This window comes from Symphalangus syndactylus, chromosome 24 (genome assembly GCF_028878055.3).
Source record: "Symphalangus syndactylus isolate Jambi chromosome 24, NHGRI_mSymSyn1-v2.1_pri, whole genome shotgun sequence".
In the NCBI taxonomy this organism is placed as follows: domain Eukaryota; kingdom Metazoa; phylum Chordata; class Mammalia; order Primates; family Hylobatidae; genus Symphalangus; species Symphalangus syndactylus.
In genome coordinates, this window is record NC_072446.2 from 40,688,957 (window position 1) to 40,701,741 (window position 12,785).

General features: G+C 55.8%; 1 protein-coding gene across 1 annotated transcript; it reads left to right on the plus strand.

The window, feature by feature from the left end:
* Nucleotides 1-2,435: 2,435 nt before the first annotated feature.
* FOXS1 (forkhead box S1) lies at nt 2,436-3,823 on the plus strand. Its single transcript, XM_055266304.2, has one exon. The coding sequence runs from the start codon at nt 2,599-2,601 to the stop codon at nt 3,589-3,591; it is 993 nt and encodes a 330-aa protein (XP_055122279.1). The 5' UTR covers nt 2,436-2,598; the 3' UTR covers nt 3,592-3,823.
* The last annotated feature ends 8,962 nt before the right edge of the window (nt 3,824-12,785 follow it).

A 12,785-nucleotide genomic window follows, 5' to 3' on the forward strand; every position in this document is an offset into this window, starting at 1 on the left:
CGTTGTAGGGAATCTGAGAACTGGAAAGGGGGACTACAACCAGAAAGTTGGTTCCCCTGCCATGGGAATAAAGTAGCTGTTTTCCACCCCACATATCAGGCCTTTTATTCTTTTCTGAGTTCTGATTGTATTTATAGGAATCCTCTCACAGATGCCAACACTGTAAGTCTCTTTTAACGATACATTAATAATCCACGGGGGGAAAACAGTGATTCGATAAAGGACAGAAATCAATCAATTGCTGTTTGTTTAGTCATTTAGCAGACATTTCTTGAACACCTACTCTGCTCCAGGCCTCTGTTCCAGTGTCCAGTGTGTGACTCTGGGGGTACAGCAAAACAGCATGGTCTTTACTCTCTTGGAGTTCACATTCTGTTTTCTAGTGGGGACCCAGCAACTCTCTGCTACCCCTGCCCCTCACTGAAGAGGCAGTATTTCTTTTTTTTTTTTTGAGACAGAGTCTCGCTGTCGCCCAGGCTGCAGTGCAGTGGCGCAATCTCGGCTCACTGCAGGCTCCGCCACCCGGGGTTCACACCATTCTCCTGCCTCAGCCTCCCGAGTAGCTGGGACTACAGGCGCCCACCACCTCGCCCGGCTAATTTTTTGTATTTTTAGTAGAGACTGGGTTTCACCGTGTTAGCCAGGATGGTCTCGATCTCCTGACCTCGTGATCCGCCCGCCTCGGCCTCCCAAAGTGCTGGGATAACAGGCGTGAGCCACCGCGCCCGGCCGAAGAGGCAGTATTTAGGAATTACAGAATCCTAGGCTCATATCCAGCTTTATCACTCACTAGATGTGGGACATCAGGGAATTTACTTACCTTCTCTGAGCCTCAGAGCCCTCATCTATTCAAAAGAAGCAATGAAGCCCTCCAGAGCAGGGTTGGTTGGAGAAGTAAGTGTAGGGTTGGGGAGGTGAGCTGGCCTGGTACAGAGTGGGTGAGCAGTGACTTGGGAGTGGGAGAGCAGAGAGGATGCTGCCCCCTCCTCCAGAAGGCCTGACTGTTCTGGGCCTGACCTGTCTGGACCTCCTGACCCCAGGCTGCAGCTGGGGTAGCCTCAGTTCAGAGTGACAATCCACAGCCATGTTCATATCCCTACTCCATACTAGGCTCTTGATGAGGGTGCTGCATTCTGTGTAAGGGGAACCTGTTGCCTCCCCACCATGGCCTGGACAGCTGAGGAGTCACCAGCTCCATGTTAGAGATGGGGAAACTGAGGCTCAGCCAGGGTCTTGAGGTGCCTCTTGGGCGGGAGAATGTCTCTCCCCAGATAGCTGTCCTTCCCACACCAGTCACTAGGGGGCGACAGGGGCTCAGGAGAACTGAATTTCATGGGCTCTCCTTACCATCCTAGGTGCCCCTCCCTGCAGACACCCCAGAGCTAGGAGGACAGGGTAGGAGTGGTGTGGCCCCAAGGCCTCTGCACCGCAGGAGAAGGCAGTAGACCACAGGCCTGGGAAGGGAAGAGGGAAAAGCAGGAGTAGAGGTAGGGATTAGAGAGGCCCCTGGGGCTTCTCTCACTCTAGGGGGACTGTGCTCAGGCCCTGCCTCTCTCTCACTTCTCTCTCTCTATTCACTCCTTTCACTCCTTGTGTTTGCACCTGTGTCTCTCTGTATCTCCTTTCTCTCTGGCTTTGTGGATTTCCTTGTTTCTGCCTGCTCAGTGATTCTCACTTTCTCCTTATACTACATGTGTGTCTCTGTGTGTGTGTCTCTGTGTGTCTGTGTGTTGCTTGTGTGTATGTCTCTGTGTGTCTGTGTATGTGCTGTGTGTGTGTCTGTGTGTATATGTGTCTGTGTGTCTCTGTCTCTGTGTATGTGTGTGTGCTTATGTCTGTGTGTGTGTCTCTGTGTGTCTGTGTCTGTGTCTGTGTGTCTGTACGTGTATGTCTGTGTGTCTCTGTGTGTCTGTACGTGTATGTCTGTGTGTCCCTGTGTGTCTGTACGTGTATGTGTGTCTCTGTGTGTCTGTACGTGTATGTCTGTACGTGTATGTCTGTGTGTCCCTGTGTGTCTGTACGTGTATGTCTGTGTGTCTCTGTGTGTCTGTACGTGTATGTCTGTGTGTGTGTCTCTCTGTGAGTGTCTGAGAGGCTCTGTGTGTCTCTGTCCGTTGTGTCTGCCTCTGTCTTATCTTTGTCTCTCCCTCTTTCTCCCTCTTGTGATGTCTCTACCTCTCTCTGTCTCTGTCTCTCATTTTTCCCTGTCTCTGTTTCATATGTTTCTGCCTCTGTCTCATTTTGTTTTTGTCTCTGTCCCGCTCGGTTTCATATCCTGTCCCTCCCCAGCCACCACCACCCAGCACACGTGGGCCGAGGGTCTCAGTCCCTTCCTTCCCACCTCCTCATCCCTGGCAGCTGCTCGGCTTCCAACTACTGGCCTCTCCTGCCCGCCTCTCTTGGGCCTTGTGGGAGTGGGGTGAGGGAGGAGGGGAAGATGGCTCAGCAGACCCACCCCTTTTTGCCTTTCCAGGCTGGGAGGCTGGGCCAGTGGACCTTTTAACCAGCCCGGGCAGGCTGTTCCGGACGCCAGCCCTGGACACTGAGCCTGACCCAGCAGGTCCCGGCAGCCCGGCCAGCCCGGCCAGCCCGGCCAGCATGCAGCAACAGCCTCTGCCCGGGCCCGGGGCCCCCACAACTGAGCCAACCAAGCCTCCCTACAGCTACATCGCCCTTATTGCTATGGCCATCCAGAGCTCGCCGGGGCAGCGGGCCACCCTCAGTGGCATCTACCGCTACATCATGGGCCGCTTCGCCTTCTACCGCCACAACCGGCCTGGCTGGCAGAACAGCATCCGCCACAACCTGTCACTCAATGAGTGCTTTGTCAAGGTGCCCCGCGATGACCGCAAGCCAGGCAAGGGCAGCTACTGGACGCTGGACCCTGACTGCCACGACATGTTTGAGCACGGCAGCTTCCTACGCCGCCGCCGCCGCTTCACCCGGCGGACAGGTGCTGAGGGCACCCGGGGCCCCGCCAAGGCACGCCGTGGACCCCTCAGGGCGAGCAGCCAGGACCCAGGAGTCCCCAGCGCCACGACCGGCAGGCAGTGCTCATTCCCACCAGAGCTGCCAGACCCCAAGGGCCTAAGCTTTGGGGGTCTGGTGGGGGCCATACCAGCCAGTATGTGCCCAGCAACCACTGATGGCAGGCCTCGGCCACCCACGGAGCCCAAAGAGATTTCCACGCCCAAGCCTGCATGCCCAGGGGAGCTCCCCGTGGCCACCTCATCTTCCTCATGCCCAGCATTTGGCTTTCCTGCCAGCTTCTCGGAGGCTGAGAGTTTTAATAAGGCACCTACACCCGTCTTGTCCCCAGAAGCAGGCATCGGGAGCAGCTACCAGTGTCGGCTGCAGGCACTGAATTTTTGCATGGGGGCTGACCCAGGCCTTGAGCACCTCTTGGCCTCAGCAGCCCCCTCCCCTGCACCACCCACTCCTCCAGCCTCACTCCGGGCCCCGCTGCCCCTGCCAGCTGACCACAAGGAACCCTGGGTTGCAGGTGGCTTCCCTGTCCAGGGAGGCTCCGGCTACCCATTGGGGCTGACCCCCTGCCTATACCGGACGCCAGGAATGTTCTTCTTTGAGTAAAGGCAGCCTCGTCTCGGGCAGTCCCTGCAGGTCCCTCATGCTCCGGGCCTGGAGAACTCTCGAAGGACCCAGCCCTGGTGAGCCAAGGACAACCACACAGAAAGCCAGGATTGAAGCAGTGCTCAGCCAGGCCCCTGGGGCCTCCGGACAAACTTGGGGGTGAGGGGAAGCGGGGCCTCTTGGGATTTACTCTGTGGCTCTCAGGGCCAATAAAGCAATGTGATGATGAGGGTCAGCTTGCCTGATGGCTGGGGGCTGAGGGCCAGGGTGCCTGCTTGTATGTGGGGGTGGCTGTGGCTGTGGGGTTGTGCAGTGGGGGCAGAGACCCCGGGTGGGAATGTCTCACATGAGGTTTTCTCCTGCTGGGGACTTTCTCAGGGAGTTTCCTAGAAAGGGAGAGGAAGGGGAGGTAGGGAATGGGGAGCAGGGAGAGAAGGATACAGGCAAGGGAGAGACTGGGCAGGGGCAAGGCTGGGCTGGCCTGAGGGACTGATTCTCCAGTCTCAGATGCTGGGACTTAACAGCCCGCATAGGCGCAGTCGTCATAACCCTGATAATTTGTGACACTGATCCTGTGCCAGGCTTGTATATATCATCTCACCTGTGTGATTTGGAAGGTTGGCCCCGTTTACAGTGGTGGAAACAGGCTCACCAGCTCCAACTCCAGATGGCAAATGGGTGGCAGAGGGTAAATCAAAACCACATCTGTGTGGCTCAACCCTCCAGCCTCTGACCTGCAGCTTGAGTGAGGACACAGGGGTGGAGAAGAGGGTCAGGGCAGAGCTGGTGGTGGCCCCCAGAGGTGGGAGGGCTTTGCTGCAATCCTGGAAGGCCAGGGCTAGAAAGGCACCCCTTACCCATTGTGCAGGCAGGGCACCCAGGGTTCAAAAGGCAGCACCTACCCCCTGTTTGGACTTCCCACATTAATGGGGGAGCTTCCCTGAGCCTCCAGCTCCCTGAGGTCCTCTGGTGACTCTTTAAGATGGCATTTCTTGGGGCCAGCAGCATGGTCTGTGACTGTCCTAGGTACCATTCAGAAGTGACTGAGTCCTGACCTTTGACCTTCTCGAACTACCCCTTCTCAAGGAAGTAGGAGAAATGGGGATATTCTGGGTCCTCGTTAGAGGAACAGAGAAGGAATCTGAAACATTGCTGTCCTCACAGACCCCAGCACTGGAGGAGCAGAGGCGAATGGCTTCCTCCCCAGAGCCTCAGTCCTCCTATCTGGATCATGGGCATAGGGAGAGGAGGGAGGGATGCTGGGGCACTCTCATTCTGGTTTTTGGTATGTGGTCTAGAGGGTCTTATGTCCCACGAGGTTACATCCAGGGGGCTGCAGACCCCTTCTTGGGCAGGCAGCCCTGTCTCCTCCAGAGGCCTTCCCTTGCCCAGGCAGCCCTGAGGACTTCAGCTTTTGCTGCTCCCTCCTCCCCTGACAGGTCCCCTGGGGCCTGGGAGGAAGCGAGCCCGGCTGGACAGCCCGAACTGTCTGGTTCCCACAGTCTCAGAGCTGGGGTGGAGGGGGACCTGCAGGGTGAGAGGGGCTGGGAAAACGCCTGGCCAGCTGTAGGGCCCCTCCCCACCATGCCTGCTGAACCCCAGCCCGGAACCCATCAAACAATGGGGAGAAGGAGCAAGGGTCTGTGCAGCCTCCTATGGGCAGCTTCACGGGGCAGAGGGGAGAGGAAAGGCCCTCTGTGTGCAGGGCATGGTGAGGAGGGGGAAGGAGGTTCTTGTGTGAGTCTGTACCACGGTGTGTGCCTGTGTGGATCAGTGTGTCTCAGGCTGCGTGTGTGTATATGACAGAGAAAGAGAGAGATACAGAAAGACAGACCCTGCAGAGGCAGAGACAGACAGATTCAAAGGGGTGAGAGTTCTTTCTCAGTTGGGTCAGGGAAGGAGGCCTCTGCTGGGCGCTGTTCCCGTTGCACATTCCTGTGGAGCCCTGGTGACCCCAGTCCCTTCCCAGCCTGGGTTCTGAACTACTAGGAGGGTGGGAAGCCAGCTGGGCTGGGGGAGCCCAGGCCTCTGCCGCCGCACTCCCCAGCATCCCCCCGAACCAAGGAGGTTTAGCTCTGCACTAGGGTGGGGACTTGTGGAGAAGGAGGCTGAGTCTCCTGCTCATCCCTTGCCCTGGGGGAATGTGCGAAAGGGTCGCCCACATGCAGGCTCAGAGCCCCCTCTGCACATCTCTCTCTGGCCTCCGACATAGTCATGAAGTGAAGACAGGCCCCCTCAGCCCCAACCCCCTAAGCAGGACCCCGGACTCAGCGCATGCCTTGGACTCACTATATGAGCCTGGACCAGCGCCCACCTCTCTGCGTTTCACTCCCTTTGCCCAGTGGTTGTGGGGAAGGGCAGCCTGACTCAGGGTCTGAGTCCCAGGAACAGATCTGACCCGGGGGATGGCCTGGAGGAGGTCCCTTCTCTGGAGGTGCTGGGCAAGGAGACACCATGACCTCATGCACCCTTGGCTAGCTGCCCAGCCCAGGGACCCCCCCCAAAGGGCCTCCTGCCTTCACATTCTTTCCATGACCAACATTCACCTCCGGCTCCCACCTGACCACCCTCATCTGGACAGGGGTTGCGGGGACAGTGAATGCCTCTGTCGACCCAGATAGAGCCCCTTGGCACAGATGGAGAGACCAAGGCCAGAGAAGATAGGTGACATGCCCAGGGTCACATGGCAAGGAAGGAGCAGAGCCGCTTCTCAACCCATCCATGGCACCCCCTCTGATGCCTTAATGTAGCTCTGGAGGGGAGGGATAGGGCCATCTCATTGGACCAAGGACCCTCCTCATAGGAAGCGTGTCCGTCTCTAGGAGGCAATCCCAGTCCCCATTCCTCCTCTTTAGCAGGTGAGAGCAAAAAAGGATATTGAGACCCTTACAGAGTTAGACAAATCAAATCCTAAAATGGGAGAATCAGAATCTGAAATGAGTATTTCAGAATCTTCCAGAGTTTTTAATCATAGCAACTCAGATTCCTGGAATATCAGAGCCGGAAGGGCATCTCCTGCCTGATTTCTGAATCCTCTCTACATTAAAATGGTCGACATCACATGGGGTTCCTGGAACCGGGAGCCCACTGCCTTTCCAGGTGGCCGGCCCCTTCCCGCAAAAGTGTGGCAGCTTTGAAAGACCGTTAGGAAGCTTCACCTGCTGGGCCTTGGCCTTTGTTCTCCCAAGAGAGGAGAGGACTCCTGGCCCCTGGGGAGGCCACCCTCACCCACCCACAAGGCTGGCCTTCTCAGCCAGCCTCTCCTCCCCGATGCCTTATCTCCAGCCTGCTCTCCACCCACCCCCTTCCTTCCCTGGTTTATGGCATTCCATGGCCCAGAGTTAGACACTCCTGCCCACACCCCAGACAGTGCCTTGGCTGAGGGGAAGGAGACCCTCTCCCTTGGAGGGCAGGGCCCTGCAAGGCTGCCACAGTGATGAGAAAAAGCCGGGAGGTTGTGTCGGCCAGCCTGGCATGCCGCCTGCTGGGAGAGTATGCAATCCAGGAATCCAGGCCTCAGCCAAAACATCCCTTCCACACCCAGACTTCCATCCACCCATAGACCAGGCGCCACGTCCTAACTGTGTGACCTTGGGCAAGTTGCTTCCCCTTTTTGGGTTTCCCCCATCTGTAAAATGTGGTCTAGAGGGTACCTACCCCCATGATGTTATTGTGAGGATTACATGAGTTAATACTGGCAAAGTGCTTAGAACAGGGTCTGGCACATGGCAGCTACAATATCAGTATTTGTTGGCCGGGTACGGTGGTTCACGCCTGTAATCTCAGCACTTTGGGAGGCCAAGGCGGGAGGATCACTTGAGGTCAGGAGTTTAAGGCCAGCCTGGCCAATAGGGTACAACCCTGTCTCTACAAAAAATACAAAAATTAGCCGGGTTTGGTGGCACATGCCTGTAGGCTCAGCTACTCAAGAGGCTGGGGCAGGAGGATCACTTGAACCTGGGAGGCAGAGGTTGCTGTGAGTTGAGATCACGCCACTGCACTCCAGCCTGAGCGACAGAGTGAGACTCTGTCTCAAAAAAAAAAACAAAATGTTTGTTAAGTACAATAAATAGGTATTTGGGTACTGGACATGTCTCCCTTAACCTGATTTATGCCCCAGAGGAGTGTCTAGCTGCTGTGGAGGCAGGAGGACAGGATTTAGGGGGAGGAAGGACTGTTACACAGACAAGGCTTTTGACTCAGTTCCTGGCATCTTCACTTCCTTCCTGTGTGACCTTGAGCAAGTGGATTTACCTCTCTGAGTCTCAGTTTCCTCATCTGTAAAATGGGAGCAATGATTCCAGTCCCCAGGACTGGTGTGTGGGAAGCCTTGTCCTGCACACTACCTGTACAATTCAGTCAACAGGAATGAAATTAGAATTAATAAAACAACTCCATTGGAGGACCTCATGCCCTCAGCGTAGTCCTCTCCATCTCTCCCTTCACACAGGGCAAAACCCACATCTCCACAGGTCCAGAGGTGCCTAATCTCTTGTTCCCACCCTTCTGGTACTAGGTGATGACTCAGGGAGGCAGCTGGTGGGGCAGAAGGAAACGGTTCCATGGCTAAAAACAGGCCACTGTCAGCCAGAACCCAGCCTGGTGTCTCCGGAAAGACCAGGGCTGCTTCCTCTTGACCACAGCCCTCAGGGCCAGTTTTGAGGTTGCCCCGAGCATACAAACAAGAGAGGGCTGACCTTCCCACTCCCTTAGGACACTCGCCTCCCCGTGAGTTTCTTTTCCATCTCTAGGCCTTTGCAGCGGCTGTTCCCTTTGCCCCCACTGGCTGCCTCCCTACATCCACGACCCACATCACATCACCTTCTCTGAGAAGCCTTCCTGCACTTCCTTATCTAATTGGATGCCCCCAGATTATTCTCCCTCTGCATCCCATTTATGTTGCTGACATGGCATCTGCTGCAATGTAGAATTACGCATGTGCGCATGTACTCACATTTTATTGTGTCTCTGCCTTAGAATGTAAACTTCAGGGGCCAAGGGTTGGGTCTGCCTTATGCGTTTTGTCATCTTCCCTAACTCGATGACTAGCACATAGTAGTAGTCTAAAAGGTTTAGGAGTGGATGGATGGAGTCATGGTCACCATTCATTAATTTGCCATGAATTAAATCTCAAGGCTGGGCACGGTGGCTCACGCCTATAATCCCAGCACTTTGGGAGGCCAAGGCTGGTGGATTACCTGAGGTCAGGAGTTTAAGATCAGCCTGGCCAACATAGTGAAACCCCGTCTCTACTAAAAACACAAAAAATTAGCTGGACATGGTGGCAGGCGCCTGTAATCCCAGCTACTTGGGAGGCTGAGGCAGGAGAATCACTTGAACCCAGGAGGCAGAGTTGCAGTGAGCTGAGATCACGCCACTGCACTGCAGCCTGGGCGACGGAGCAAGACTCTGTCTCAAAAAAAAAAAAATTCTCAAAGACCCCCCCAACAAGGCTCCCTGTTTCGTTAACAGGCGAGGGCCACTGTGGTCTGGCCCCAGCTCCTCCTTCCTTCCCCCTCACTCACTCCGAGCAGCCTGTACACTGGCTCTGCCTTATCTTCCATGAATGTCCACAGGCTTCACTCCCTCATATCCTCCAGTTTCTGTTCAAATATCCTCAGAGAAGCCCTGCCTGGCCACATTCCCCATTTCCCCCACTACTAACACATTCTAAATTCATTATTGCCATTCAGTGTGTCTCCCCCACTGGCATGAAGCTTCACCAGGCCAGGAATTTTTGTCTATTCATTGCTTGTCTCCGGCACCTAGGGCAGTGTCTGGAACATAGCCGGGGCCGGAGAAATAGTTGTGAAACAAACATAAGCTCAGTAGCCTGTACCAGGCTCCACCTACAGATCCCATGTAACTTTTTCATTATTCTGGGAAGCAGGTATGATTCTTACCCATTTTACAGACAGGAAACTGAGGCTCAGGGAGGGCAAATAAGTAGGTATGAACCCTGTTCTGTCTGACCTGGAACCCAATCTCTCTGTCATCAGCCTATCTCTCTAGAGGCATCTCCCCCATCTCCTCCCCACAGTTCTTAACAGCCTCTCAAGCAGACATGGCTCAGCCTCCACCGGGTGTCCCTGCCTCCAGCCTCTCTCCCCCATTCACTGACCTCCCTGGCTGCAGGGATCCTTTGTAAGCATGGATCTCTGACCTCCCTTCCACAGCTCCCCATTGTCCCAGGTCAGCCTGCCATTCGGGCTCCTGCTAACTTCTCCAGACCTATTTCCTGCTTCATCTGATGCAAAAGCCCTACTGGCCTGCTCCAAGATGAGCTTATACTCAGCTCCAAGTCTCTGGACAGCAGTCCCCTCTGCCTGGAACACCCTCCTCACTCTCTGTCTGGAAAAGCCCTGCTCCTTGTGTGCCCTCAGCTTAGGTGTGACTCCCACTGAAGAGAAGAGAATAGGGGTTAATGTCTCCTTCCTGTTCTCATGGTTTCATGAGATTCCTTCCAGCTTCACCCTGATCCCCATCCTCCCACTGGGGTTCCGGAGGCTGTGAGCTCCCCACGGGCAAGGGCCATGACTCATTCATCCCCAGGCTCTCGCTGGGGGCCAGGCCCAGAGCCGGGCTCAACAAATGGTTGTGAAGTGGTTGCTGTGTGGGAAGTCAGATGGCCTGCCTCACATCCTGATTCCCCTATTCATCAGCTGGGAGCCCATGGACTTGTCCATACACTCCTTGTGCCTCAGTTTCCTCATCTGTGAAATGTTGATAATGAAAATACCTACTCATAGGGTGGGGACAAAATAAGTTAATTGATGGGAATCACTTGGTATAGTGCCTGGTGGCCAATAAATATTACCCATTAACATGAAGGAAGAAACAGGTGCATAGGTAGCTTCATAGGTAGGAGATGGTCCAGGTGGGCACATCCTTCAGGACAGCCCTGGCTCCTCCATGCCCTCAGCACAGCCCTATCACTGGCTGAATCTTTACCCACCACTGCCTTGTTGGGTCCAAGGTGGCCAGCACAATTCAAGGCCACTGGACTCAGACAGGAAAAGGCAGCGTCACCAGCCCTGATGTAATCCAAACCAGATGTGGCCTTAGTGGCTTCCAGATCCATGGGGGGTGGTCACTGTGGGCCTGGCTAAGGCCCTGAGGCAGGAAATGGTCTTGGAGGAAAGCTCTCTGGGCTGGGACCAACTGGGAGGAGCGCTCCCATTGACAGTGTTAACCCTTCTTAGCTCACAAAGAGGGCCCAGGACCCCGTTCAGGGGAAGCCCAGGCACAGAAGTGCCTTGCAGGGGAAAAACACAGCATCAGCGTTGAGATGGACACTGAGCAGGAGGGGCCCATGGCCCTGGTGCCTGTGGTGGGCACAGCAAACCATGCAAGGGGCAGGGAAGCTCAGCCTGACACCCAGAGAACTGATGCCCTGGGAACCTTTGCTCAGTCCTGGTCCAGCTTGACAGTCCCAAACCAGCTATGGGCTCCCTCCCTCCATTAGGGCAGCTCCTAGCATGAAAAATCTTTCTTCCTTGTAGCTGCCAGGGATGGGAGTGTTCCTGAAAGCAATGGGGCTGGGGCCTAAGCCTGCAGAGAGGCAGACCCAGCTCTCCACAGGGACCGTGGCTGCAGCTTTGCCCTGAGTGTGCTCCGTGGCCCTCAGTGGGAACAAGGTCTCTCTGAACCCACATTTCCCCATCCATATTATCGAATCTATACTCTCTGCCTCTGGGGACCAGGGGAGGCCCAAAGGAAGCACCTGATGAACCATAAAGAGCTTTCTAAGGTGTGCTCCTGGGAAGAGGTGGAGCTGGGTTCTGAATGGGCTTCTTGCACAGGACATGTTAATTTGCTGTGTGGCCTTGGCCAAGTCACTTTCCCTCTCTGAACCTGTTTATTTCACCTGTAAAATATGGTGCATGAGCACCCCATCCCGTCTCTCAACTGTCACAATGGCGCTAGGAGTGGCAGAGGAGAAAAGAGCTGAGGTTACCAACTTCATATTACAGAGGGGGAAACTGAGGCTTGCACTGGGAGTCAGGAGTCCTGGGTTCTAGTTCCAGCTGTTACTGTCTCTGATGAGGGACCTTCCCCATCTTGGCCTCGGTTTCCCCAGCTGGATCCAGGCCCTGGATCTCTGCTGTGGCTGGACTTCATTTCCTTCCCTCCCCCCACGGTGGTGACTCATCCCTCATCAACATGCTGTGTGGCCGAGGCTCAGCCTGGGTGGGGGCCAGCGAGGCCGAGAAAACCACTCAGAGGAAACCACAGGCCTGGCCCAGCTGGCAGGTGGCGGACAGGCAGGCAGGCAGGAATCCACAGCCCTAGGGGCCCTGCCCATAAGCACACCTCCCACCAAGAGCCCAACCCAGGTTCCCCAGGCCCCCCAAGCCCCAGACTAAGAGTCAGGCTCAGGCCTCAGAGTCACCCATTCACCACCCCAAGTGATACTGCTGCAACCGGACTCTGAACTCCCCGGCTCAAACAGAGCGGGGATCGCAGTGAGGACCAGTGTTCATGGAGGCAGGAGAGGGATGGGATGAACCGTCAAGGTTTCTGTCCGAGGGCAAGTCTAAGGTTTCCCAGGAGGCAGGCAGTGGTGAAGAGCAGGGGCTCTGGGCCCAGACCATCTGGGTACAAATCCTGGCTCTGCCACTGACTATGTAGCCCTCAGCAAGTGGCTGAACCTCTCTGAGGCTTGGCTCCCCACTCTGAGAAATGGACACAACACCTCGCAGAGTCACCGTGTGCAGCCGATGTGATCGTCAACACAATGCGGCACCCAGGGCCAGCAGCTGGCAGGTGCTCGATGCATGTTAACTGCTGTCTCTGCTCTTCCTGCTGGAACCTCTCTGTTCCCATAGGCCAGTCCCACTTCTCAGTCATCCTCACAGCCAGAGAGGCTGCACTCTATCAGGGCTCAGCTCTCTTGCCCTCTGGGCTGCCCCCAGATGGAGCCTCCCCTGCCCCTCACTGCTGGCCTGTGGTGAGGTGGCCGTGGCCACTGGGAAAAATCAGAGAACAGTCCTCTCCCCTGAGGCCCTCATTGTAGACCCAGCAAAGGCATTGCAGGCCTGCCAGACCTGGCCTCCACCTGGAGACCGGACTCTCTGCTTACACCCTGTCCTGGTGAGAGGTAGAGTGAACGCATGGGCAGAGCCTTGCTCTGGGAGACAAAAAAGTTCCTTTCAAGCCCCGGTCCCTGACTTGTTGAGTGGCATTCAAGTTCC